The sequence below is a fragment of the Catharus ustulatus genome, chromosome 10 (assembly GCF_009819885.2).
Source record: "Catharus ustulatus isolate bCatUst1 chromosome 10, bCatUst1.pri.v2, whole genome shotgun sequence".
Taxonomy (NCBI): Eukaryota; Metazoa; Chordata; class Aves; order Passeriformes; family Turdidae; genus Catharus; species Catharus ustulatus.
Genome location: NC_046230.1, coordinates 3,689,984 through 3,712,443, shown reverse-complemented (window position 1 = coordinate 3,712,443; position 22,460 = coordinate 3,689,984). Strand labels below are relative to the sequence as shown.

At 44.8% G+C, this 22,460-nt stretch overlaps 1 protein-coding gene across 1 annotated transcript in view; it reads right to left on the bottom strand.

The window, feature by feature from the left end:
* Positions 1 to 1,857: 1,857 nt before the first annotated feature.
* The window catches only part of HS6ST1 (heparan sulfate 6-O-sulfotransferase 1), a 178,709-nt gene continuing 158,106 nt past the window's right edge, over positions 1,858 to 22,460 (bottom strand). The window contains exon 2 of the mRNA XM_033068884.2: positions 1,858 to 8,038. Coding sequence (XP_032924775.1) covers positions 7,330 to 8,038 — 709 coding nt within the window. The 3' untranslated portion in view covers positions 1,858 to 7,329. The remainder of the gene's footprint in view (positions 8,039 to 22,460) is intronic.

Below are 22,460 nucleotides of genomic sequence, written 5' to 3'. Positions count from 1 at the left end.
CATGCCCAAACCCTAGAGATTATTCCGTTAGTTATTTCTCTGCTTCTTTTAACCCTCCTTCAAGCATGCATTGTGCTCCTTCCCCCTTCTGCAATAGCAGAAGCCTCCCTTCCACCTGCTATCTATCTATCTATCTATCTATCTATCTATCTATCTATCTATCTATCTATCTATCTATCTATCTATCCTCCTTCTTCTTCCCTCTTCTCCTTTTTCTGAAGGCTCCTAGCATGGAGACCAAGAACCATTTTAAAGGTGGTGCAGGAAGACCATGTGCAAATGAAAACATTTTACCTGCCCAGACTTCTTGTGGCAGAGCATCCTCCTGGCTTTTGGGGAGGTCAAGGAGAGAAACAGAGTGCTTTGAAACAGGAACAGCAGGGCTCCCACACAGCACAACGAGCTGGGTCTGCACCTTGGCTGCCACTCTGTCCAGAGAAATTCCTCTCCTGGGCAGTGGCACCAGCACAGCCAGAGGGGCTGACCCAAGGTGTGTATCTGTGCTCTCCCCTCACAGCTGAGCCCCTCTGGGATCACAGGTGTTCCCCTCATACCATCACTTACCTGAGTCCTCCAGAAGCACCTGCACAGCCCCTCCTGCCCTCCAGGTGTGAGCTGTGGTGATGCTTTGGTAAAATCACAGCTTTGTTACTCACCACACCTGCATAAGTGCCTTCTGTTCTCACACTTGTACCACTGTCTTAGGCTACAATACAGGATGTGATCAGGGCTGTGTATTCTGTCACCATCTATTAAACCAGCTGGGGCACTGTTCTTTATCTTTTCCACAGCCCATCCTTCCTCCAGGAGATATCTCCTGTTAATGGCCATGGAGTCCCAGTGCAGGACTGATAAAATTCCATCATCCCATTGGGAGATGCTCCTGCCAGGGAAGAAGCCAAGCATTTCTACCTAGATAAAATCTGAGATTTGGGACATCAGAGCAGCCTTTCCCACTGGATTACAGAGGAAAACCAGACCCTTGTACATCATCACTGGATCTTTGGAGGAAAGCTGCACCTTCTACAGGATCACTGCTTCAACTGAGCCACATCTGTCACTGCAGGAGGATGCAGCCACCATGGAATGGGACTGCTACCAACACCCTGCCTGACTGATGGGGTGTCAGGTTGTGTTCTGACTCTGTCAGGGTTTGGGGTTTGTTCTTTTGAATTTTCCTAGTAACGAACTGTTGTTCCTGTTCCCACAACGTTGCCTGAGAGCCCTTTAGTTTCAAGATTATAATAATCTGGAGGGAGGGTGTTTGCATTTTCCACCTCAAGAGAGGCTCCTGCCTTTCTTAGCAGACACCTGTCTTTCAAACCAAGACAATCACCATCCTTTAACCCCTCTCACAGCTAACTGTCACTTCTCAAAACAGGCACATGGCTCAGTTCAGTAACTGCAGAACATTTTCACACAACAAAGTACTTCTGAGCATGAAACAAACAAAAAAGTTCTGTTAATTAATCCATAGAAACAAAAAAGTTCTGTTAATTACTCCATAGTATTTGGTATAACAACCTCTATCTATTGCCTGCAAATGTGTTCATTGCAGTGGCTCTGAAAAAGAAAACTAAGAAGACTGTACAGTGTCAAAGGTAATTTTAAGAAGATGATAGGTTCCATGAGGTCTAAGGGTTTTTTACAATGTTGGCTCAAGTGTAACAACAGGAACGAACAGACTGCAGTTTCTGCTTGAATATTTCTTGTCCAGGAGTCTGTTTTTGTAGCAGAAAACAAATATTCTCCATCAACTGCACTGGCAGCTTTATCTCTCTGTAATAAACAGCCAAGACATATTACACTGAAACAGCATCCAAAGGCCAATGCAAGGACAACACGCACAACAGATACTCAATTTTAGGGTTTATTTCATCTGCTAACATTCATCCTTGATCCAGACAAAAACAATTAGATGATTTTTTAAAATTTTATTTTTCTTGTGGAAGAAAAAACCTTTTAACACTTTTTGTAAGATGCTATAAATAAATATATAAAGCTTTAAGTGTTACTCGGCTCAAGTTAAACAGTTGCCTTTTATTTTCTGTTGTTTTTAAGTTCCTGAAGTGGGGGGGAAAGTGCAAACCATACACATTCAGCCCAATGGAATGAGTCCAGCCACAATCACTTTCAGAGAAGCTGAATCTGATTGATCTACAGTATGGAGGATGGAAGGCAGGTGGGGGGACAGTTGTATTTTTTTACCCTCAGTCACACAACTCCTAGAGGAACTGAGTTCCTTGGGAAGCAAAGCACACAAGAAAGGAAGAAAAATAAAATCCTGCCTGCATTGCCCTTTCCCTGCTCTGTGCAGACTGTGTAGCAGAGAGGAAAGAAGAGACAATATATGCAAAGTCCCAGATGAATAGAAATGACAATGAAAACAAAATCTGATAGCTGTAGGGACGGTGAGAAATCCTCTGCCTGTGGCGTGTTTGACTGGCAGACTTCACATAAACACACAGGAACTTCACACTGAGAGAGGATGGGGATTTCTGTCTTCTCCTTATGGGAAAAAAAAAGATTAAAAGGGGCAATAAAAATAAGTTAAATCATATTCCAATATGTACAAAACAAATCATGCTCAGTAAACCTTTTGAATATAAAATTATTCATTATAGTACAACTCTCTCAATCCAGTCTCCAGAATTGACACCTGGGGGAATTGAACAGGGAGGGGGAATTGTGAGGCTCTGAGGAGACAGATTCATTTGCAAATCTTGGTTTTTTTCAGCTTGCATGGCTAAGAATTACAGAGCTGGGACAACACAGGCTTTAACACCCATGTGCTTATCAGGGCTGCATTCACCTTGGCAGAGTTCTTGTGGATGGGTAAAGCAAACAGCCATGGATAGCTGGGACCGTGCCCTGGTTCACCTGAGCTGTGCTATAAAGGCTTGGAATGCTCCTGATCAGGCAGTGAATCCCATGTTCACTTCTGCCTCTGGAACATCATCTGCTAATAGTGGAAGTGAAAACAAGAATAAAAAGAGAATGCAGCCATCCCTGTGTTTGGAATCCAGCAGGCAGTGTCAGCTGCATGCCAAGCTCTAGCTCTGGGAACAAGTATGAAGCACAGTTTGGGTGATGAATTCCTGCAGTGCTCCCCCTTTTTGTGATGACTGGAACAGTCTGTGGGACAGGAGGGGGTCTGGGTAACACCAGTGAGACACTAGAGATGCTTTTAAACCCCAAGATATGAACCTGGCTCAGGTCCTGTGCTGTGATGTTATCATCACCTCTGTGGCTGCTCACTGCTCTCTGTGAAGTGACTTGATTATAATTAATTATAATTGTACTGCCACTGGGGACTCCTTCTGCCTTGGTCACACTCTCAGCCACTGCACTGCTCTTTTTTGCTCTAGAACAGGACAGCCGTGGGAGAAAAGAATCAAAAGCTTATTGGGATCTTTCTTATGCTGCTTTCATTGTCATGCCAGTTTTGTAAGCAAGTAAGGGTGCAAAAAACATTAACTGAAGTGCTCCTAATTTATTCCAAAATGTTGGGCATAAAGGGAGAAATTCAGAAAGCCAGAAATTCACACTGATCCTTTGCTGACTTTTTCTTTTTTGTTTATGACTTTGAACCCTGTGACAGCCTGGGCTGGCAACCTCACCATCCAATCCTGCATTTTGTGACCTGCACAGGGCACACGGTGGCACCTGACTGTCTGGAAAACTTTGCATGAGGCAAACTCCTTCAACAGAGCTAACTAGGATGAGACAAATCAGCAAGAAAATGTTTTCTTCAGCAACAACATCCACCAAGCAGTGATGCTTACACTGTTTAGGTGACTAAAAGCAAATTGACTTCTTAGCCCTAAGAAGTCACAAAGTCCCTAAGAGACAAATCCAGTCTTGCACCTGCCTGCACTCTCTTGACCTGACCTGGACCATGATGCACAGACCCCCTGAAGAAACACTTCAAGTACTGGAGAACGTCTTGGTGTGTCTGGAAGTCACAGGAAAAACATTTTGGAAGAAAGGGGCAGATATTGAACAAGAATCTACTATCTGGCCACTACTTCTGCCAGAGTGCCTTAAAGCTGTTGCTCTCCATTCATTTTAAAACTACACACACACTTTTCATGTTATTGTAGCATCAAAATATCAGTCCTAAAAAGAAAAGAAATAGGACCACTTCGAAGAGTGGTACATATAAATCACAAAAAAACTACATTCACATTATGTTAAAAAAGTTCCCTTGCACCCACTCAAGGAAGAAGATAGTGCCAGATATGTCCAGCAACCCATGTTCTGGTACACAGCACTTAAAATAAATTAACACTTGGCTTACAGCCAGAAGCAGACCTGCACAGCAGCCAGGGTGAGGAATGGCTTTTGGGTGATTCTGTTCATTTCCATTACTCAGAATCTGTTTCAAAGTGCCCTATACTTTTCATACCTTTTAGAGTCCATAAATTTGTTACTCCCAGTGTAGAGGTGGAAGAACCGAGGCATTTGCTGGGTGCAGGATTTAAATCTAGAAACTTCCACCTCAGTACTAAGTGAGGTCAGCCCTCCTTTTGTGGTTGAAACAAAACTGTTAAACAAAGACAATTTTCAATATAATTTCATTTCTTCTGCTCGTTGCTGCAACACATTACAAAGAAACTGTGGGAACAAGGTCTTCTACTGACATGGTTCTAAGGTCAGAGGCTACTTCTGATGTAGACAACCCTGCAGACAGATTCATTAACACCCAGCTGGTTACTCAGAGCCTGTAACACAGGCACAGCCCAGGCAGACACAGCCTGATCACAGTGCTGGTGTTAATCACACACAGTCCCAGCAGTGGGCTCAAACAGGGATTAGCTGCAGGAACCACTTATGGATCCATGACACAGGACACACCCTGGAAAGCTTCTGGGGAAAGGTGGAAACTGTGCATGTACAACAGCTGCTTTTTATATCTCACGTGCTGGTTTTGTGGGTAAACAGCCTGCAAAGTTGCATTTTTAAAATGCAAATGTTTTCTTTAGTTACAGCAAAACGTAAAAGTGCTGGCAGCTAGCAGACACAGCTTCTCCCAGCCTTGGAATTCAGACATGAGCAAATGGACTTGTAATACCTTCTCTGCCCCTGAGCCAACCACCAAACACTGCTTCATTTTGCTTCCCAATTTTCATCCAGGAGGGAATGCTTATGGCACATCCTGGTACCAGCCAAACGTGTGGGTGACAATGTCCTGTGTGCCTGCAGACAGGCCAGGGTGTGCTCGTGCACTTTGCAGCAGCAGGATGCAGACCTGACCAAAATCCACCTGACACCAACAGGAAAGACATCCTCTGACTCTGGTGGACTTTGGCTCAGGGCTGTAACAGAATTGTATTTGAGCCCCAAGTGCTCTTTGTATTTTCTCAAGTTTTCTGCTGTCTTTACTCTTCAGGAGAAGAAAGTCTCCAAAAGCAAGGTGTATCCCCCAGGGTGTGCACAGGAGAATAAAGAAGCTCCTCCTTTGACTCAGTCAAACTCAGTCTGAACTTTGACTGAGTCAAACTCAGTCTGAACTTGAAACTGCTGGAAACAGAGCACAGAGGCAGAGAAAGAATTAAAATACAAACCAAGCAGCACATCAGTGGATTTGTGCGATAGAAAAGGGATGCTGTAAAAATGAAATGCTAAAGTTGAGTGCATCAGTTCCCTGCCTCTCCTCCAGTGATTTCAATGCCATATTTGATTTGCAGTTAACGTGGCCTTTGAAAATCAAATCATATTCCATTTGGTTCAGAGTTTACCCTAAACAATAGCTGGTTCAGGTCTTACAGGCTGAGTAATATCGGAGTGAGACATGAACCAGGCAAAACTACTTCATTTCCATGCTTCCAGCCAAACAAAGAAGTGCTTGCAACAGCAAAAAAATAAGCCATATTTTAATTTGACAAGTGGGAAGAGGAATTAGAGAAGTCATTGTTGTTCCATGACTCAAAAGTCTGTGAGCAGAACCTGGTTAGACTGTCCCCACACTGGAGGATTAAACTTACATGAGGCCCTAAAAAACAGCATTGAATGAGAAAGAGTCCTGCTTTGAGAGTGGTCTGAGACTATAAAAACACCATCCATGACTCCCCTTTCCAGTTTTATGAACACAGCTTGCTCATTTAAAGGAAGGGCTGCACAACAGGCACTCTGCCAAAAGACAATGTGCACTGTCTCATAATTAATTCAGACCCATAGTCAGAAATTTTCACAGCTCTGGAAGAGAGCCCCATCCTGTTCCCACTTAAATCAGTTCTAGTGGCTTCACTGGAAGCAGGCTGATGCCCATTACCTCTTGATAAAAGCAAGTAAAAATAACAGAAATAATACAGCAAGAGTAGGTCTGTATGCTTATTCTGGGTCAGTATTTCAAATAGCAACAAACAAAACAAAATCACCCCCTCATCACATTCCCATTAATGACTTTTCATTGGCAGGGGCTGAATTTTGTGCGGATTTATGAAGGAATATTTAATTTTTTCTTCCTTTTTTTTTGGTAGTATGTAGGATAGGGTTTTCATGTGCTGCTAACACACAGTACTGATGGTGGCTTGAGTGGTAGTGGTGTAAGTTGACAGGATAACATGTGAATGCAGGTTTGAGTCTATGGTTGGCTTTTAACTTGTTTTGGGACCTGTCTGGGAAACGAATCTGGGAGTTTTGTGTATGAATTCCCTATTATTTTTGTGATGAAGCTGTGTATGTATATGTGATACATTTCCCAGGCCACAGTCCATTTGCTTTAATGTTTCTCATCCTCTGACTGGTTTTCTTTATTTATTTTTTATAGTGCTCTTCTTTCTGGCAGTGGCTGCCAGCTGAAATGCTGTGACTGTGTGCTCAGATCCCAGCCTGACAGGATGGCCCATCCTCAACTTAGTCACCATCATCAGTTACTGACAAACAATGCAACTCCCATCCCACCTCCCCCATAAAAGAAAACCTCTGTTTCCTTGTATTTTCAATTATGTATCTTTAGATCATTACGCTCAGGGGATAAACAGATTTTAAAAAATCCTACTTCTGCCATTTGAGTTAAAATCGTGAGGATAAGAAACATTCTTCTGTATTTGGCCTTATGAGTGGGGTAACTGCATTTGTGCATTTTTTATCTCTGCATTAGAATGTTGACCACTTTTTATTTTTATGTATTTATTTTTTTTTTTTTAAGAATCTCATCGGTCTTGTAAGAAACAGTAAAAAGACCCTATGCTTAAGGAAGCAACCTATCTTCTGTTTTACAGACTCGTTTTTTAAATAAAATATTTCTCGTTGTTCTGTAATTTTACTTCCACGCTCTCTTATATGGAAACCCTAGAATATCATTGATATAAAAGTCTGCCTAGGCTACCACTTCTCTATAATATGGCTCATGTAGTCCTCAGTGGGCAAACGTCCCTGCTCGTCGGTCTCTTCCTTGGGAAGCGCTTCGTTGGACTGGTGGAGGAGCCTCTCCTCCCGGTTCTTTATCCTCTGCTCCATCCTCTCCAGCTGCCTCTTGTACTGGTAGCGCTGCTGGAAGAGGTCCTTTGCATAGTCATAGAGCTGCATGTCCAGCTCGTTGAGCTCCTCGATCCTGCGGATGGTGTCGTTGTCCACCTCCACGCCGCCCGCCCGCGTGCTGTTGTACTGCATGAAGGGCCGGATGAACTTCAGGTTGAAAGTCCTCTCAAACAGGTACTGAGTCTTTCTCTGGAACTCTGTCAGGCCGAAGAAGGCCATGTCTTTGAGGTTCTTTTTGGCGCTCTCCAGCAGGATCTGCGCTCGCTTGTTCTCCGGGATGAAGGACATGTTGTAGCAGCCCACCAGGCTCAGGTCGGCCAGCATCCTCACCTGGCGGTTGTTGGCCAGGTTGTAGGGGCAGTCCATGAACTCCTGCAGCGTGCAGCCTGACCAGTCCGTGCCCTCGTAGCACGAGGGCAGCTCCTCAGGAGTCGGTGTCCTGCCATCACACATGTGCAGGGAGGTTTTCCACGTAGCTCCTCGCTGGACGTGACGCCACTCGCTGAGGTAACGGGATACGGGGTCTCTCAGCAGTGTGATGTAGTAAAATTTTCTACAAGAAGAAGAGAAAACAGGATAAATATTCTGCTAGTAATGGGACAGATGCCTGGCAAGCAGAGATCTACTGCAGACAGCAAAAATCTGAAAGTAAATCAACATTACATCATCCATTCCACTGTACTTGTGGGTTATTTTTTTCTTGCAACATCTCACGCAAAGCAGTTTGTGCAGCATCAGACCCATGTTCCTCTTTCTCATTTCAGCCTTGCCAAGCAGCAGCATCTTCACCAGGATGTCCATTCCCAGCAACAGGCTACAAAGTCAGAACAAATCACCAGGACTGAACCTGTTCTTTGACTTCAGAGAGCAGCTGTGGCTCCTGGCACTGCCTGGCCCTGTGCCTGCTATGCCAGCCAGGACTGCTCTGAAGGACAGCCCAGCAGCCCCTCTAGCACTTGCACTCCATGCAGATGCTGACCAGGACACCCTCTGCTGAAATTTGGGAGAGTGCAGTGAGTAGCAGGATAAAACCACAGGAACATAAATGAAAAACAATGGGCAATCAGGAATGCAATATGCTTTGCAGGAAGAGAAGCCTGAGCTGACAACCAGAAAGAGCAGCAATAGTTTATTCCCATTTCAGTCAACCTGGTATTAAATCAAACTTCAGACACACTTCTGACATGAGACCAAAGAGAAGGGAAAAGCAAGACAACCAGGAAGAACAGACATAATGACATGGGGCCTCCTTGCTGTTCTAAGCACAATGACGTCCCCAACAGTACAAGCTGTCCCTAGAACTGGAAACATGACAGCTGTCTCTAGCAGAGACCCTCTGTCTTCATAAAGATCCTCTATTCTCCCATAAAGTTTTGGGATTGAAGAGATGGCAGTCTGCAGTGAGGGAAATGGGCTTTTTCTTGGGACTGAGGTGTCTGTGTTCCCAGAAGGAGGAAATTCCTCCTCTAGCTCCTAAAGCTGGCAGGGCATGGGGCTGTGAGACACTGTGCACACACAGCAGCACCTCCTTTGGCAGGGAGCACACACATGCAGCTGAGAGTGTTTCACACACAGGAGGGTGGAGGATTCATCTCCCCATCAGAAATGCACCTCCAGAATGCTGCTAGGGCTCCTTGCCTTGCCAGCACTGCTCAGGAACACTGAATGGAATGGCCATGGAGATGGCAGTGAACAGCTTTTTGAGGAAAAAATTAGTAAAAGTATTCTGTTTTGGCTAATTTTAACAGACACGTGTTCCCAGCACCTTCAGCACTATTCTTCCTAGTAGTAACTTAAATTTCTGCAGTAAGAGCAATTTAATTCTAAAATAACACATCAAAGCCATTGCCCAGGAAATCTCTTATTAAGTAATGTTTGCTTTCCTAGCTCGTTATAAACTTGCTGAAGGGCTGTTCCAAAGCAGTCAAATTTTTCCAACAATAGCAATGAGTGTCCACTCCAGCTCCAATTCCTCTCCTGCCTTCTGCCTTCATAACCAGGGCTGGTACAGACATGTTTTATTTTAGGAAACTATTCCATCTCCCTTCAATAGCAAGAGTATCTTGCTGTCCAGTAATGCTGTCCAGTACTGTCTGTGCACAGGGAGAGGGGAGGAAAAGGGGAGCAGACACTTTCCTTCAGTCTGCCTCTTTTTCCTTCCTTTGCCTTGCAGCCTGCAGTGATCCCACTACCCTGACTGAGGGCAGCCATAATTTATAGAGACTGAGCTAAGAAACCTCCAATAGATGGGATAAAATACAGCAGTGGAAAGAAAAGGAGAGCAGTGATGAATGCCAGATGTTCCAGGACAGACATTGGTGCTAAATACTATCAGCAGTTTTTGACTTGTGAACTGCAGTGGACTTTTTATTTTCACCAATGTAATCCAAAGGTTGCATTTTTCACTGAGCAGGTCAAAGCCATTTATTATTTTGTGGCTACAGAAGCAACTAGAAGGTTGTTTCTCATTTGTGTGTGAGGAATCCACAGACAAAGGAGGAGCTGATTCCTGTCCAAACATGCCAGCTACACAAGTATGGACAGGGAAAAAAGGGAAGAATTAGTATCTGCATTTGGCAGACAAGAGAGCCACAAATGTTAAATGATGTGCATAAAGTCAAATAGAAGTGTCACAGTTGGCATGACCCTGACTCCTGCAAGCCTGAGTCCAGCTTATCTTCTCTCTCTGTCACTGTTTAAACCTGAGAAGACTATTAGTAAATCAGATTAATAAACATCATGCAAAGCTTGTGGAGTCCATTCAAACAGAGACTTTGAACAGGACATGAACTGGAAAAAGTTTAGGGAGTGAGTACTTCTTTCTTCACACCTGCACTCTAAGAGCTATTACCTTAGCTGAGGTAATACCCTGCTAAATATTTTACCATGAGTGATCTTTCTCAAGGATTCATCTCAATGAATAGAAAGCACAGGAAAGTTACAATAATTGAAATTGTACTGAATCCAACTGGCCCCTTTCCAGGTCTGTCACACAGGAAAGTGCTTGAAGGAAGGAGCTTGCCTTCTAACACAGAAATCAGATTTATCTTTGGAAACTGGAACCAGGCTCCTGGAAGTACTTAAGGAAGCTGCTCCGGTGGGGCATAAATAAAATAAAATAAAATAAAATAAAATAAATAAAATAAAATAACATAACCCCTAACAAACAAAACTAAACAGGGACTTTAAAGCAAAAGAATAGTTTTAACTGCCTCAATCGACATACACCATTGACACAGTGTAAGTTATGCTCCCATATTTGTATTTAGCTTTCTAGAAAGGTGTTGGTCTCCAAGCAGCAGATTTCCTCAGCCCTCAGGCCAGTGAGTCTCCCAAGAGACTCAGGAGCCACAGAGGTGAGCCACCTGGATGTTAGAGGGATGACTGTGAAATGCTCACCCAAGGCGCTTAAGATACTGAAGTTTCTGTTCTTGTTCTTTAAGTTTAGAGAAAAATTAGGTAACTGTAAAGCATCATCCATCAGCAGGCAGAAAGCTGGGGGAACCTTTTCCAGCATGGCTGAGAGCACAGGCAATGCCACTTGTCAACAGTGGCTTGAAATTCATCAGGAACCACATGACTAGTACATTTTTTTTTGTCATCAGAGATAAAATAAACCCATAAAAGCCATGCAGCTGTGAGTGCCCTTCATTCAGCATGGTGTCCCAGACAGCCACTTAACTTTAGTGCTCCTAAAGGCTCATTTCAGAAGTGTGGTCTCCTCCTGGCCCAGATGGTTCCACTCAATGCTGCCTCATAAAAAGCCCAAGCAGCCCCAGTTTGGTCATGCAGTGTTGTGTCTCACTGGCCTTTCTGCACTTAACAAGCTTGAGCAGGACCAATGGACATTGGATTTAGTAAAAGTTTTCTTCCCACTTATTTTCTTCCCACTTCTTCCCCCATGAAGCTGAGCAGAACAGCATTAGTGCTCTTGGAGGCTCCCCTTCTGCACCCCCTGAGGCTGTGGTCCCCAAGGGCACAAAGAGAGCAGAAGACAAAGTCACACCTCTGTCTCTTCTTGCATTACTGCTCTGGCAGCCCCATGAAAATCCACCTGAAGCTCTCTGAGGGGTTTGCAGAGTTGAAACTCAGACCTGCATCCAAGGAAAGAATCCCTAGCATATTTGTTAAACAGAACAGAATAAAAGAATGGTTTTGATCAACAACCCTGTACCTGAAGTGAAGTTTCAGGAAGAACAAAATCCAATATTAGAAAGGAAGGCCAATCTTGTGGTCATAACACACAAATTCAGGAATTCAGGAAACTTCACTTGAAGTGCCCATTCTGTCAAAATTAGCCTGCTTGCCCCAGACAAATCCCTCTCTCCCTGCCTCCTTTCCCTTGTGTGAAGGGCTGACAATGTCTCCTTTGTCTGTTTTGGAAATTCAAAACACAACATCTTTGGGAGCAGGAGCCCTCTCCTTGTGTGATTATGCAAAGCCCCTGTTTCAGCATGGATTGAGGTCAGAGGACAATGGTTAACTGCAGGCATATTTTCATGACACAGGCGTCAGAGAATCCTACAGGATTCCCACCCAGACCTCTCCTTCCCATTCTCACACAGCAGCACAAAGCAGCCTTAGTTTTGCCAGCAGAGTTTTGGGGTTTTTTTAAGCAGGGCCATGCAGCTCAGAGTTAAAAATAACCCTTTCTTGTGTGGCTGAAGCTGCCATTTAGCAATATTCTGTCTTAATTCCTGTCAGCAGGTTCCTCAGCTAATGAAGGGGAAATGAAACCCTTCTTCCTCTAAAAACTCAATTCCTTCTCTTTTGCTAATAACCAGTCAAGATAATTCTGATAAAGTGATGGATTCTAAATATGAAGCTCTCATTTCTCTTCAGTTCATTTCCACTCTTTTCTACATGCCAGTGCATCCTTCTTACTGCTGCTGGTCTCTGAATTCTGCCAAGAACTGCTTATTTAACTGTGCAGTTCCCTATTCTTTCCTGTGCTTAAATGCTTCCTCCCACATGGCCACATTTTAAATTTATTTTAAATTTTAAATTTTTACAGGTTCCTTAATGAGCTTTCAAGCATTCCTCCCAGGTAAAGCAAAATATGTAACAAGTCCTTTTTGACGACTGTGGTGGCCTTCCATCAGATAAAGGACAAAATACAGCCAGCCCCTTGCAATCACAAATGCTTCATCTGCCTGCCAGGAGGGGGAGGGGGAAGGAAGCTGCATAGGTCAGCTTCAGCCACATAACCCCAATCTGTCAAAGCAACATTCCCCCAGGCCACAATTCTTCTACTGCTAAAAAGAATAAATAAAAAAAAAAATCATTCTATATCTTTGCTGAATTAACTGAGCAGGGGGGGGTTTGCCATCTTGCAGTGATGAGGAACAGTGTGCTTTGTTTAAAGATGTAGTAATGTCAAATTTGTGGCTGATTTAAAGCATCCTTGTAAGTCAAGCCCATGTACTGTGCACTCCACAAATCCCTGGTGAGGGTCCTTATCCCATTTATGCTGGCTCTCACTGTAAGTACTTTATCACTGAAACAACCACGGATTTTGCCTCCCAGCTTTGGGCTGCAGGGACCAAGGGAAACAGAAGCAGAGCTCTCAGCACCTGCCCTGTGATCACCTAACCCCTCCCTGGGCTGGAACACTGAAGGGGATTGCCAGATCAGGGTTATCTCCACTGAAAATGAGCAGTGCATCCTGCAGGACTCACAGGTAAGTGATAAGTGTGGGTGAGTTGGGTGTCTCTAATGATGGATGAGCTGAGAATGTGGCAGATGAAAAGTTCATGAAGAATTTACATTGCCATTAGAAAGTCATGCTAAATGTTACCTACAAATAGCAGGTGTATGAAGAACAGTTTCCCCTTCTGCACAGGGAATATCCTTCTGCTATGATGGGGAACTCTGGGTGACTGCAGCCACCACTTCCTTCAGGAAAAGCTGCCTCCTGGCTTATTTACCAAACCCATATTACCACTTTTAAAGCCCAACCTTGCAAAGACTCCACATATTTCCCTGTTTTCCTCTACAGTCAGATTTCCTGCATAACAAGCACATTCTCAGTTAGAGATTGGAATTTAATATATCTACAATGATTACTTCCTTTGGTAGCAAATAGCCCCTAATTTTCCTCAGTCTATTTCCTCTCATCTGTTGTTCATTTAGACTCTTCCTGCACTTCACACACAATAAACTCTCCAGTTCTTTAAAAGTCATAGAAACAGAAAGAAAACCCCAAACAAACAAACAAAACAAACCTATGTTTAAATAAAGATTGCAACACCAAACCCCCAGAAGCCAAGAAATAATAGCAAACCCAATCCTCCAGCTCTCAGGCTGAGTCAACACCTACAACAGTGATTTTCTTTGCCAGCAAAGGAGGGGGTGGCAGTGCTGGATTTGGGAACCAGGTTTGTTTTGCATAATTGTGTTTGTTTTGCCTGATGGTCTCTGCTCCTGGGACTTGGCTGTGTTAGAAGAGAGGACATTTGGAAATGCAACAGCAGCCAACCCTCACACAGGCTCTGCTCACCCCCCATCCTCACTCTGGAGCCATCCTGGGGGCTGATTTCACCATGGGACAGTTCAGAGCCAGCCCTGAAGCAATGCTCAGGCTGCTCCAGGAGGCTGAGGCAGACAGAAGAGCCACACCTCTCTCTTTCCACCCCTGTATTTCATGAAATGTGGGCAGCTTGGAATGGTTTGCAGCCCTGGTGGTGCAGACTGTCCTCACAGGGTGATGATCCCACTGCAGAGCTGCCCTGAGAGCTCCTGTGTGCTGTACCTGTGTGCACCAAACACCACGGCCGTGGGCAAGCAGAACAGACCCTGACAGAGAAAAGGGAGATTAAAGAGCAAGCAGCAGCTCAGGCATTTAACCAAACACCCACCCCTCCATCCACTCAAAACCACCTTGAACAAAAGCTCCCTTTTGGTGTTTGCAAGCCATGCATGGGCTGAGTCAAGGCTTAAGAACACCAGAGACAGTCAAACACAACTGCAAAGCCTCCTCCAGACTGGTGGTGAAGAGAGCTGAAGACATGAAATCCAGGAAAAGGACAATGTGTGCTCGATCCAGCCACACTGCAGCAGCACAGCCTTGATTCTGGGATCTGGAGGAGCAGTGATGCCTGCAGCACAGTGAGGTGTCTCCATTTAAAGCTGACCTACAAAGCAAGGGAGGTCTGCAAAGCAGGAGTTAGAACTGTGCTGTGTATGTGCTCCTGTAACACAGATACTCCTGAAATACACGGGCAAAGGAGCAGGGCTGCAGGGGACACACAGAGGATGTAAGTCAGCCCCAGGGACAGGGGTGAGACCTGGTTTGTCACAAATATTGGTACCCATGTTGGGAGTGGCAGGGTGATACAGGCTGCTCCTGGTGATACAGGCTGGGATCACAGGGGAGCATTTTATGTCAGCAATCAAACCGAGCATCGAGGTAGCCACAGCTGGGCATTCATTTCTCTGAAGCCATCAGAAATGGGCAGGACCACTGTCCCCATTTATGTCCATAAATGAAATGGAGTGCACTTTTACCTAGAATCTCAGTGTTGTGCAATGCTGTACTCACTGTGTTCATACTACATGGTTACACCCAGCCCCAGCTCAGATTTGTTGGCAATCACTACCAGGCTTTTACCCAGGAAGCAAGGGGGGTCCTATCATCCTCGTGTCTCACAACTTTTTTATATCCAATTAGCAGAGTAGACACAGATAATGAGTTTTAACAACATCTCTGCTTTTCACAAGAATTGCAGTGCTGTGTAAGCACCAGAATTTCCTGTTGAACTGTCTCTTTGCAAACAAGTTAATCTAAAAAAAGATACATGGCATGCTATGAACCTCAGGAGTGAACCGCCAGCTCATTTTTCAAAATGACAGATATGATGAAAATTGGACAAAGGCTTGGAAAAAACCATGGGGGTCAGGGTGAAGGGAGCAAATGGGGGTGGAGAGAAAGGCATTCCAGAGACCTCTGGAGCCTTGGGCTCCTCTAGGACCCATTAAAAGCTTATGTTACTCACACCATTTATAAACAAGCGCTTTCTTTTGCCATCATAACTTTCCTCATACGAGGAGCTTAGGAAGTGTTGACTGCTGTCTTCTACTGAAGGGAGGCACCAAAAATGACAGCAGGCTACAAATCAAATCCCTTTGATTTAGTACCTTTCCCGAGTTTTGGGAGCCTGTTGTGATTCCTGAGTGACCTCAGCAGAGCCCCCAATCAATAGTGCTTGGAATGCTGACAGATGGCACAGGGAAGTTTCAGTGCCACAGGGATTGCATCAGTGCTGGCAGGGAACAGATGGCACAAAGGTGGCCTGCAACCTGTGCTTCTTCTTTGCATTCCTCTGCTTCTATTATTGCCCCTGCTGTCAGCAGGGCAGGAAGTTTCAGGAGGGAAAAGCACGGCCATTCTCTGAAAGAAAAATGTTCACTCCCTTCACTTACTGCTTCTGTCACAGAGACTTTCAGTTACATTGATTTTGGCATTGCAAAACATAGAGAAATCAGTAACACATTACACCCATATTTACTATGAAATATTTGCTAGAAGGGTTCTATATACCCCCCCTCCTTTTTTTTTTGAGCATCTTCCTGTGTGTGGCCGCGTTACAACTAAGCAAGTAACAAATCAATCCCTGAAGAGTAATGACCCATTTGCAATGAGACACTGAACTTTTCATCTCTGTGTCAGAGATCAATGTCCACTGGACATGCAGCACAGGATAGCAGCTTTCCCCCCAGCACCAGATGAGTGGAAAGCATGTGGGGCCTCATTCCAGCTCCAGGGAATAAGTGCTGTCCCCTAACACACTCCAGTGCAGCTGCCAGGGCAGGGAGCTTTCTGCTGTGTCACTGGGGTTCTGCACAGAAATCTGTGGAGCTTCATGCTTTGTCCTGGGAAGAGACAGAATGCCAGGGATTTAGCCTCCCCACGTGTCAAGATGGATGCAATGAATAAAACAAGTGAATACTTTAATTAATAAAGCATTACTTCTGCATCTGATGCCTGCACACCTCAGGACACAGAAGAAAGAACGACTGGGATATTGCCAAACAGAGAAAAGAAAACCAGAAGCAAGTTGATACAGAGCAAACACAAAGCTGAAGTAACTATGCAATATGTAAAGATATTTACTTGGAACAGCTGTAAATAAAGCAGACAGGCTAGAATTTGCATTTTCTTTGGAATTGCAAGTCAGCTTCTCTTGTGAATCACAGGAGCTCCACTGGCTGTAAGATTCAAAGAAGATTCAAGGAAAATGTAACAGCATGATAGACAGGAAATATGGCTCCTTGAAGGAGATTAAGTTATAAAGAAACTAGAGAGAAGAATAAGGGAGCAAGAGCCATCAGAGGAGCAGATATCGATCACTTATGCAGGACAAGTGAATTCCTTGGCAAAGGGAGGAAATATTTGTGCCAGGCAGCCCCCTGAGTTGCTCATTGATCAATCCTGTTCCAATCAAAAACTGATGGACAGCCACTTTTATGGATCTGAATAGGAAGATCCTGCAGACAGAATCGAGATGCAGAGGATTTTTAAACTGGATTGCCTGTCCTGAACATACAAGTAAACACCAACTTTCAGCCAGGGAACATCCAGAAACAAGACATTCCAAGGAAGAAAACACCAAGAGCAGCAGAAGCCATCCCTGACAGCAGCCCAGTGCAAGGACTGGATTCCAAGGAGCTCTGCAAGCCACACAGGGCTGCCAGCAAAAGGAAACAAAGCAGTGAGGGTGAGCTGCAGCCTGCACACACCTCACAGCACCACATAGGAGACTGGTCCTAATTCCACACACCCAGCTCCTTGCTAAATCAGAGTTGGGGGAGGGTCCCACACAGCTCCTTCTCTTGTGAATATTCATACCAGTGGCTTACAGAGAGCACCAAACCTCCCTCTCCTCAATTTACTGGCTCTCCCTTGCTCAGGAATAGCAGATGCTGCTAAGCAGCAAAAGATAATCCTCAAGAAAGCAGAGCTACTAATCAGTCACTTTTACATTTGAGATCACTTGGAGTTGCCACTGTCTTATACTGTTTTCCTAATTAATTGCACTGGAATGCACTTAAGTAAGCCCCAGATCAAAGAATCATATGCAGAGATTGAAATAAATCCTGTCTGTGTTGCTAATGCCTTGGAAGTGGATGACTTGCTAAGCATTCAAAATCCATGGTTCCAAACTACAGACAGTGTGAGATGCTTTCAAAGGAACAGATTTAAGGATGAAAAGGGAAAAGCTCCCTTCATTTGCTCATAAAAGACAATTAAACAAAGGCAATTGTTCAACTAATTTAGTGTGAAGTTTGTGTATCTTAAGTTCCTTATTCTTCACTTTCCTATCACCAGAAATTGCAGTTCAGGAGTGCCAATTTTCATTACAGCAAAACTTTATCATCATTACAGATTTTTTTAATGGGCTTTAATGAAGGGTTGAAATCTTTTCAAAGTTAATGCTAAATAAAAATGACTGGGGCTGAGTGTGTTACCAGTTGGTGCAATAAATCACTGTCTCTTCCTGCATGAGCCTCTTTCTCATGATCTAGAATATCATCAAAAAGCTTTGATTGATTTACAGTTTAGTAACCCAGCCATCACCGACCATAATTCTGCAATAAACCACAGTACTTAATGTAGCTGTTACAGATGTTCACAAGTTCACTCCCTGCCTTTCAGGAGGAGATATTCACACAGCAGCTGCAGACACCAAGATTAGCTGGGGAAGAAAAATTTGTCTTGGGCACAAGAAAACATCCCATTTTCCTCTAACAATAGCCTGTCTTTAAAGCTGAGAGACACGCTGCCAACCTTGATACATCCAGTTTCAATTATTAAACAGCAAATATCTATATGCACACAGCCACCCCCCTGCCAGCTGGCAGGAGTAACAAGCTGCCTGGCTTCTGTCTGAAACACACCATTTCCTGGGAAATCAAGACGTTACTAAAAGCTGGATGCAACAAAGCCATCAAAGGGTGTGCAGTGAGCAGCAGCTGATGTCAGCCCTGCCAGCACCAAGAAGCCCAAGGTGCAGTGCATTCTGCATGTGGCACTGCCCCACTCAGTCCCAAGGAAACTATTGCTGGGATTTTGCTCTTAAAATCAGCCCCAGAGCAGGAGGGGCTCAGCCCCATGGAGAGAGGGCTGCTCATTATGTTCTGTGTAACCAACACAGCCCTGCCCCACTGCACCACGGGCATCATTATTCATTTTTCACAAATTATTGATCTGAAAACAGTAGGTTTGATTCCCAGTTTGAACTGCTTTTGCTTGAGCCTGAAAACAATGCAGCATTAGCTGGCTGCAATTAACACTTCTGTTAAAACTGCATCCTAAAGAAATGGAGAACATGAACATGCAAAGCACAAAGTGTGGGTATTTTACCCCAAACACTTCTGTTAAAACTGCATCCTAAAGAAAAGGAGACTCTCCAACATGCAAAGCACAAAGTGTGGGTATTTTACCCCAAACTCTTCTGTTAAAACTGCATCCTAAAGAAAAGGAGCCTCTCCAACATGCAGAGCACCAAGTGTGGGTATTTTATCCCAAACAGCCTCAGCAGCCACTGCTCATTTAAAGCAGGCATACAGACATGCCCAACAGGAATTGTCAGAGTGATGGCCTAGCTCACAGGAACAATTTCTCTAAGTGAATCACCATGCTGAGGAAGCTAACAAAGGCTGCAAAATTCATTAACTGAGCAGGAAAGGGCTGCTCCAAATCCATCACTGATCTGTCCTGGCCAGCCAGCCCCTGTTTCTGACAGTGATCTGTCCCTGGCAGTGCTGACAGAGGTGCAAGAACAGCAAGGCAATTTCTAATAACAGGAATCCTCTTGTTTCCCCTCAGCTGCACTCAAGGGAAGCACAAATCAGCCTCATGGTGTGGGACTTCAGAAGGACATTTGAGTCTACAAACCCTCAGCAGCCTCAGGATTTCTCTGCTGGGTGATTCCTCAGACCTGTGCATTGTGAGGCTGAGAAAATGATGAAATATCAAGTGGGTATTTCACAGAGACAGCACTGGGAAGAAGGGATGTTTGCCCTGACAAACCTTGGGTTCTTCTAAGGGTGCTTGATGGATTCCTTGCCCTGTGGTTAGCAAGAGCACTTGTGAACACCAGAAAAGCAGCAATGTGTTGAATGTGATTTTAAAAATCTGATTTTTGATTAATAGACCCTTATAAGACTTGAAAAAAAAAATACAGCTTCCATGTGAAGGACTCCAGAGGTGTTCCAGCTGGCTACAAGGCAGCTCTACTGCAGGTAAGTTTTATTAGTGCTTAAAAGTGTATGCTGGCATCTCTGTCTACTTGGGAAAACCTGGTGGCCCAAGCAAGCCCCAGGGAGGGCTCAGTGGGATGATTCTGCTGCTGCTGCTGCTGGGGCTGCCCTGATCCCTGAGCACAGGGGGACCCCGGGCCCTGCTCCCACTAGATGGCACCGGGCTGCTGTGGAATGGCTCTGGCAGGGAGGGACGGCTCCTCTCCAGCATTTCCCATTTTCCTCGGGGATTTGCCGTGTCTTACACTGGCAGCCACACGTGTCATTGCCAGGAATTGGTGACTGGGGCTGGTTCCCTCTCCACAGAGAGAGAGGAGGCAGCGATGCCCATGAGCATCCCTGGCTGGGTACCACTGCATCCTCTGCTGCCCTCAGCCAGCACAGGAGCATCCTGCTGAGGCACCCTCTGCTCACACAGCCCCTGTGCATCCCTGCCTGGGTACCACTGCACCCTCTGCTCACACAGCTCCCCTCCCTCCCAGAGCCTCTGACAGCACCTGCCCCCAGTGCTGGTCTTACATTTACATTTTTACATTTGCATTTTCAGTGTCACAGCTATTCCCTGCTCACACCAGTGATGTGGCACTGGAACATGCAGCACTGGGGTTTGCATTGGGAGGTTGCAGTTCTGCACCTACTGAGCCTTTTGCTTAAGTCTCTGCTTGAGGCTTGACTGAAAAACACCACCTTTAAAAAATGTGCACAGGCATTTTGTCGCTCATAAGCTCAGGTTACACAGAAGAGTTCTGCTGGCATAGCTCCACTGTGAGAAGTAAATAATAAAAGAACATTACCAGCCAAATAGCAATGCCAGCAAAAAAAAAAGTTGTGGGTAGCAATATCTATGTGGTTGTGGGTATGGCTTATTCTGTCTGGGGAAATGGGTTAAATTATGGAGCAGAGGATCCTTGCCAGTGTGAGTTCCTTCCCAAAAAGGGTTTATCAGCACAGCTCCACTGACATAACCACAGTCTGAATGCAGGCATGTGCTTAGTCTCCCTGTAAAAACAATTATCACAGAGAGAAACTTTCCTGTGCCTGGTAAATTCTGAAGTAAGTGTGTGGCAATCCACATCCCTGGAGCATGCTGTGCTAAGTCTCTGCCCACTGGGATCTGCTGGGCTGGGGCCATTAGCTCTTTCAGAAGCTCTGGCAAACTGCTGAGCTTGGAGAGGTTTTCAGGCACCACCAACCTGGGGTGAATGAAAGCTGGTGATCTTGTTATATGAGGCTCCATATCCTACAGCTTTGAGTCACTCAATCCCCTGCCTGTCTCTTCACATAATAATTTATCTTTCCTTTGATTATTTTGCCAATGGGAGCTGAAAGGTAGCAGGGCCATTGCAACCCGTTTCTTTCAATACTCTGGGGGATCTCAGCTTGGTGCACTGCATTTTTTTCATCCTAGAGAGAGGATGTGTGCAAAAGCAAGAGATCTGGAAAGCTTTCAGCATCCCAGAACTGCCAGCACTGCTTCCTCTGTCTGCTCCATTTAACCTGGTGATGTTTTTTATTATTAGCTCAAACACTAGAAACACTCTCAGTCACCGGTGGGACACAAATACTGGGCTTCAAACTTCCCTTGTTTATCTTTCTGAAAGCTGGGCTGATGCTTGTGCATCCTGTTATTCCAGTGAGCCTAGAGACAAGTGCCAGAGCTGGCATGAAAGGTCTGCATCAGAGGTAAATTCCTCCCACTCCACGCTCAGGCGTGGGGTGCCTGGTACTGCCTGTGTGTGCTCCTTATGCCAGGGACAGAAAGGGGGACTGCTAATGCAGAAAATTAACAGTGAAATAATGAATACAGTGAAGATTCACAATGTTCACTCTGGGAAGACAGGGTGTTCCTTCTGGAGAATTCTGCGAAGGAGGAACAGTAGTGACAGGTTTGAAAATGATTGGGAAAAAAAGGAAAAAGAAATCCAATCACATCCTCTATATTTAAAAATTAAAAAGACTACCAGATGCAATTACATTCATGATTAAAAGATCTAACAGAAGCATATTTAAATTCATTAACTTAGTCCACACTTTCCTACCCCAGGAGACCAGCTGCTCCTGGAATACAGGGCACCAAAATACAAACTACATCTTGCTTGTATTTGATCAAAACCTTTCCAAAGTTCCAATGATCTGGCTGTTAACATCTCTTAGGTGATAATTAGGCTCTTGGGGCAGCAGACATTTGTTTGGGAAAGAAAATGCACAGTGGAAACATAAGTAATGGAGCTTTGTGCCTGTTGAGGCATCACTTATTCCACTGTATAAGAAAAAGACACCAAGGGCAAAACGAGGCCATTTTCAAACAGAGCCTCATTCTGCCTCGACAGCAGCAATCAGCAGATTTACCTCTGTGTAAACTGTTTACTTTAGGTTTTGCTTATTTCTTGCAACACATGTTTAAACCAAGAGATTTCAGCCCTTGCCCGCTGTGGCTCACAAGCACGGCTCTCCCCTGGACAGATGTGCACGGTTTTCCATCATTGCTTGATAGATGTTTGGTAGCAGGTACCAGCTGGGGCTGAGCAGGGACTTCTCCCAGTCCCTGCCCTTTCAAGTCCTGGTCTCTCTGCTCAGGGGATGCTCCAGGGCCTCTGGGTGAGGTGCAGGGCATTTCCAGAGATACCCTGAAGAGCCTGAAGAGCCAGAACCTCCTCGTGGGATGTTCTGTTATCAAACCATGCACAGGGATATTCTCTCTCTGTCCCAGGAGG